This window comes from Olea europaea, unplaced genomic scaffold (genome assembly GCF_002742605.1).
Source record: "Olea europaea var. sylvestris unplaced genomic scaffold, O_europaea_v1 scaffold3453, whole genome shotgun sequence".
In the NCBI taxonomy this organism is placed as follows: Eukaryota; Viridiplantae; Streptophyta; class Magnoliopsida; order Lamiales; family Oleaceae; genus Olea; species Olea europaea.
This window is the reverse complement of record NW_019253602.1, coordinates 64,795-70,348: the sequence shown is the minus strand read 5'-3', so window position 1 is coordinate 70,348 and position 5,554 is coordinate 64,795. Positions and strand designations below refer to the sequence as shown.

The following is a 5,554-nucleotide window of genomic DNA, read 5'->3' as shown; positions in this document are numbered from 1 at the left end:
ATAGCTTTAACATTATCAATGGTGTCGAAGCTGTCACCTTCATGGGTTATTGTCTTCCTAGTAAGGATTTTGACAAAAATATGCCTGCCACCACCAAGCCTCGACACCAAGTGGAGTGTGGACTCCTTATGAATGTTATAGTCGGCCAAACTATGACCATCCTCAAGCTATTTCCCAACGAAAATGAGCCTCTGTTGGTTTGGTTGAATGCCTTCCTTGTATCTTGGTTTCACAATTATATTTATGGCATGTATTGTTTATGATATGTGAAAAGGTTGTTCATTTTTTGGTTTTTACGTTGATTGGATGGATAGTTACGAACATTCTTTGCTGTGTCATTTCACTTTAGCACACACATGATACAGGTAGGTAGCAAATTCATTCGAAGGGCTAATTTTTGAGTTGATAATGTGCGTTCATCGAGGTGGGATGACGATTTTTTGCAGAATGATGAAGAGTACAAACAAAATGAAGGTTGAGGCTAAATCAAGAGATATAGTGATTAGCACCAAAAAATAGCCAAAGGGACCCAATCCTGGGTTCATGCCTGAAGGTGCAACTGTGGAGACTATTACTCCTATTCTAATGATGTGGTTAATGATCTCGGGGGGTTATGAGATTACTTCAATTCCATATTGGGCTATGGTTAAGTGAAACGGACATTGAGACAGGACATTTGTTTGTACTCTAATTAAATTGATGTTCATGCTTACTCGATGAAGTAGTAGTATTTTGTACTTTAATTTCATTGGAGTTGAAAATGTTATACCTGCACAAATGAATCATGCTATGTAATGATTTTGTGTGTAATGAATCGTGGTCGAAGGATCGAGGACAATGATTATTGTAAAATTCGCATTACCGTAGTATGAATAATTTGTTGTTATCTTTGCTACGTTGACCCCAACATTACAATCGGTGTATATTTATTTCAACATGCGTTTTAGTGTAAATTAGCTTGTTTGTACAAATTAAAATTTATTTGAACAATGGCTTGTTGTGTCACCCAATGTTCATCTTCATTGGCAGGGACATTAATTTTATCAATTTTTAATGCAATTCATATGATTTAAAATTTAAAAACTGTATTCAATTATGACTAAGGACTACAAAAATTCAGTAAAGTAATTTAACTTCCAAATTGATTGCCAATCCAACTGCAGAAATGTTGCCATTGCAGGTCTTGCACATGGGTACAATTTACTCATAATTCTCACCATTTATGGACTGCATTAAAGTACACTTACACCCTAAACCATCACACCAATGGTCAATCAAGTGTTAAGTAAAAATGAAATGGTGGTTGGTTGCTAAATTGCTTTAAATGTCCTCAAATATCTCCAGTATAAAGTATGGCTTACACTCTTCAAGTGGGATAAATGAGACTCTTTGTGAGGCATCTTGTAGCAAGAACGTATCACAATATTTCAAGTCTATTTTTTCATATGAAAACAATGGCATCGTCCACGGGAAACAATTCACCGTTACCAGTTGAGGAGCCTTTACCAACACCCGGTTCAACTCCGCTATGTCCCATCGTAATTTCTTCGGATGATGAGGAAGTGAGTTCGAATGGTGGTAAGAGAGCCATCACTGTCGTTCCATTTCCGAACCTGGACGAAGTTACAAGTGATGCAGGTGAGTCTCTGAGAAATGTGCTTGAATGGATCATCCCATTTATGGATGCAGACGAAGTTGAACGTCACGAGGATGAGGGGCAGGGTAGCGTTCCATCGCCTGAGGTAATTGTCATCAGCTCGAATGATTCGGATGATCACGATGGGGAAGAAGGGTCAAGTGTTAGCTCCGAGTGAAGAGTCCGACTTTGTTGCGTGTGTGAGTTGCTACGTATGTATGTATAGTATTTTTTTGTAAGGGATGAATTTTGTTACGTATGTACCAATTCTGTAGCATATAGGAAACTCTCATTAGCAAGTTATGTGTATTTTGTATTCTGTTAAGCGGACCGTTGAACAATTGTCAAGAATGGTAGGCACCATCTGTCAGGAACAACAGATGAATTGTTGGGATTTACTGGCAAATTTTCTGTGTACGTAGTATGCATATTCATATTACATGTATTTTGGGTGAACGAACACAACCTCATGTGTACATTCAACGTACTTTGTGAACAATGCGGACAGTGTTATGCGCTAAAAATGATGTGTTCGTAATATGTATATGAAAGGAAACTTGTATAATGGTTGAACATTTCCTATTCCGTACATTCAATTTACATGTATCAATAATGGCAACAATGTTATGCACAACAAAATTGTATTTTGGTTCTAGGCTGTTATGCAGTACGTTGTTTGCGTACTGTAAATGTGAACATAAGAAAGAGTAGTGTTTATGTGTAAGAGAATGAAAACAGTAATACAATATTTACATTGTCATATACAAACGACATTGGGGGATCATCTCACTTACAACTTCAAACACTCACGTACAAAATGCTGCTTACATCGGACGTGGTAGAGTGTGGTTCAAACATGTGGTCCAGTTATGACCAAGTCCACCGCAGCGAGTGCATTTCCTGAGTCGTGTGGTACACTCGTGTATGGATCGCTTACGTTGTGTGGGTGGTCTACATGGAGGATGAAGCACACTGGGGGGCATAATAGGAGTAACTATAATTTCAACTGGTACAATCCAGTCCACTTCAAGCAAAGGAGGATATATAGCTTCTCCATACGCACCCTTCCAATACTCGGATGTGTAATGCGGTGAGCAGAGATCGTACAATGACTTACCTCTCAAGCAAGCAGCACGGGTTGCGTGAACGCACGGCATACGATTCAGTTGGAACTCATGACAAGTGCACGTATTTTCGGAGAAGTCTACGATGTTCGTGTCATTGGATATTTCAACTTGTGTTAAGTTATCTATCAAGCCATGCGCTCGTAGCCAGTACCTGCTTCGAACGTCGTCTGTAACTCATTCTCCATTGCTGGTGACAGTACGGTACTGCATGCGGTTGCACTTGCTTGACGTTCATAAAACCACTTCTACATAGTATGTCGAACGTGCTCCACTAAGCACGTAATTGGTAACGAACGGGCATGTCTCAACATTGAGTTCAAAGATTCTGCGTTGTTGTTGGTTAGAATGTTGTACTATTGGCCAACAAATAGTGCCCGTGACCAAAATGGGAAACCTGCTCACTCAAAGTACCCGTACGCTCTTGCACTTACCCTACGAAGTTGTCCCATAAGTCTTTCAGACTCTTCGGTCCGGTAAGTTCTTATGGCTCTCCTGAATAGAAATATTAAACTTACGTTGTTGTATTGTTGGATTAAATTCTTTTTCATATGCCAGACACAGCACCCGTGGTGAGCCCGAGAAAATAGGTGAAAACCCAAGAACAACTAACCAAGAGGGGGGTGAATTGGTTATTCTATACTTTTTCGAAAATAAATTCAAATATAAGCAAATAATGATAAATAAACAAGATAACACAAAAATAATAAAAGGAAGGGAAAAGAGAGTGCAAACGATGTAATAAGGAGGTTCGATCCAATCACGATCTACGTCCCCCGTTACCAAGCTCTCCGTCACGAGCAAGGCCTTTTTCACTATCTTTGATTGCCTTGTGGTGTAATCCAACCCTTACAATGCTTCCGATGACTTACAACTAAGGAGCACCGATCCTTTTACACGTTGAGCTTTCCGAGACCTCAACACGACCCACAATTCAATAAGCAAGAGAATCAAGGTTACACTTGAAAAGCTTCTCTCTTAACAAATGATATAAATACAACGAAGTATTAAGAGAGAAGTAGGCACAACACCTCAATCGATCACAAAGAATATAGCTCAAGTATTGTGCGAAAGACTTTTATCAAGATAAATGATTTTTACAAAGTTACTTACTCAAAACCTTTTTCAAAAAAAATATTTTGACCTCTTAAAGATTGAGAAATAAGGTAGATGAGATTAATAAATAGCTTTCTTTAATGCTCTAAAATTCACACATTTAAGAAGGTAAAAAGAAAGGTATTTATAGCCATCAATTAGGAGATCCGGACACGTGATTCGGACGTCCTCTTGGTATTCGGACGAGTAACTAGCCGTTTGTCAAACGGTTAAAAAATTTGACCGTTGGGCATTTCATTCGAACGTCCAGATGGCCTTATTTAATTTTTTCATTTCTTGAAGAAAGTTTCTTTAAAAATATTTTTTAACGATTTTATTATAAACTTTTTATAGATAAGTAATGTCATAAAGATTTGATTGTGAAAATTGAATTACTTATCTTTTTGAAAAATAATTTTTATACAAGTCAGGTTTGTTATGATAATTCCCGTGCATGAAGGTTGTTTGAGCTATGATCGATGCAAAATATTAAAGTGTTTTACCTTTACACTTGAGTATACAAATCCATCTATAACTAATGTCTTCATCCAATGCAATTTGGTGTGTGAGAGCTCGATTTTCATTTCCTTGTTCGTAAATCTTGTTTGTATATCGTTTTGCACCAAGGTTGCATGATTTTCGAACTAAATCTTTTCGTGTCATAAATTTGCAATAATCACTATCAATCACTTAAATTCAATTTGTTAGAATCAAACGCAATTTGTTTGTAATAATCAAAATAAGAAGTCAACCATTAGGTCAACAATAGGTGGGCAATGACGTTTTCAATTCTATTTTTCCCGTCGGAAACAAACACCAATTCCTCCGAGTCACCTATAAGATCTTTCAAGTTTGATAAAAACCACATCCACGATCTATTCGTTTCGGCACCAACAACGATCTCCCATGCTAATGGATAAATCTGTTTGTTGGCGTCTTGGACAGTTGCCAGTAGAAGGTTACCTTTGTATGGACATTTCAAGTGACTGTCGTCAACACAAATAACAAGCCTCAAGTAGTGCACGTAACCCCGAATACTTGCACCGAAAGCTAGGAAAATGTAGTGAAACCTGTTATGAGAATCTACTTCGATGTGTGTTACTGTCCCCGGTTTACTCTCTCCTAGGACGTGACAGTAGGAAGAAAGTTTTTGAAAGCTATCACCCGATGTACCATGTAGCATATGTAAAGCAGCGACATTTTCCCTACATGCTTGATGGTAACTAATTTTCACATCAAACTCACGTTCCATGTCACGTGCAATAGCGGTAGGATCATACGATCCATACGTATTGTCCAATTTTCCCATAATCTGCTCGGCAATTACGGAACTAGTGGCATGTCGATGTGCATTACGACGATAATCTATGGAACATGTGTGCACATTGTTGAATTTGCGGATCATGAAGATGGCGGATTGCTTGACACTCGAAGCACGTAACATCCACTTGCAATCATCGTCTGCGCATACAATGGTTAACATTTTTAGGCTTGACATGCTAACCTGAAATTAAAACTTTTCTCGCAAAGCAAGTAGACAAATTCTCGAGTACAACTCTTTCTTGGTAAAAAATATTTTCCTTTCGATAAGATCCGACGTATTCACAGTGGAAATCGTGGAAATCCAGTCGCATGTATCCGGACTTTTGGAATGTGATAATAGTTCTTCGTCAACGTCAGCAATATTACCAGTATTTGT

The 5,554-nt window shown here is 38.2% G+C and overlaps 2 protein-coding genes across 2 annotated transcripts; both read right to left on the bottom strand.

Annotated features, from left to right (window-relative positions):
* Positions 1 to 1,957: 1,957 nt before the first annotated feature.
* LOC111386196 lies at positions 1,958 to 2,793 on the bottom strand. The gene is made up of 2 exons (XM_023010650.1): positions 2,465 to 2,793; positions 1,958 to 2,000 (listed from the first exon to the last, which is right to left on the bottom strand). The coding sequence occupies exons 1-2, from the start codon at positions 2,791 to 2,793 to the stop codon at positions 1,958 to 1,960; spliced, it is 372 nt and encodes a 123-aa protein (XP_022866418.1).
* Positions 2,794 to 2,888: 95 nt separating this feature from the next.
* On the bottom strand, positions 2,889 to 5,489 carry LOC111386195. The gene is made up of 4 exons (XM_023010649.1): positions 5,360 to 5,489; positions 4,671 to 5,316; positions 3,195 to 3,255; positions 2,889 to 3,008 (listed from the first exon to the last, which is right to left on the bottom strand). Exons 1-4 carry the CDS (start codon positions 5,487 to 5,489, stop codon positions 2,889 to 2,891), a joined length of 957 nt encoding a protein of 318 aa, XP_022866417.1.
* Between the last annotated feature and the right edge of the window lie 65 nt (positions 5,490 to 5,554).

What these genes read in the sequence shown, in the direction of transcription:
- LOC111386196 (XM_023010650.1), bottom strand. Translation starts at nt 2,793, where the DNA reads ATGCCGTGCGTTCACGCAACCCGTGCTGCTTGCTTGAGAGGTAAGTCA. An exon ending in CACACTCTACCACGTCCGAT is followed by an intron (nt 2,001 to 2,464) that starts GTAAGCAGCATT and finishes TGTTCCTGACAG; the next exon opens with ATGGTGCCTACCATTCTTGA.
- LOC111386195 (XM_023010649.1), bottom strand. Translation starts at nt 5,489, where the DNA reads ATGCGACTGGATTTCCACGATTTCCACTGTGAATACGTCGGATCTTAT. An exon ending in GAGAAAAGTTTTAATTTCAG is followed by an intron (nt 5,317 to 5,359) that starts GTTAGCATGTCA and finishes TTGTATGCGCAG; the next exon opens with ACGATGATTGCAAGTGGATG. An exon ending in TTATGGGACAACTTCGTAGG is followed by an intron (nt 3,009 to 3,194) that starts GTAAGTGCAAGA and finishes CATACTATGTAG; the next exon opens with AAGTGGTTTTATGAACGTCA.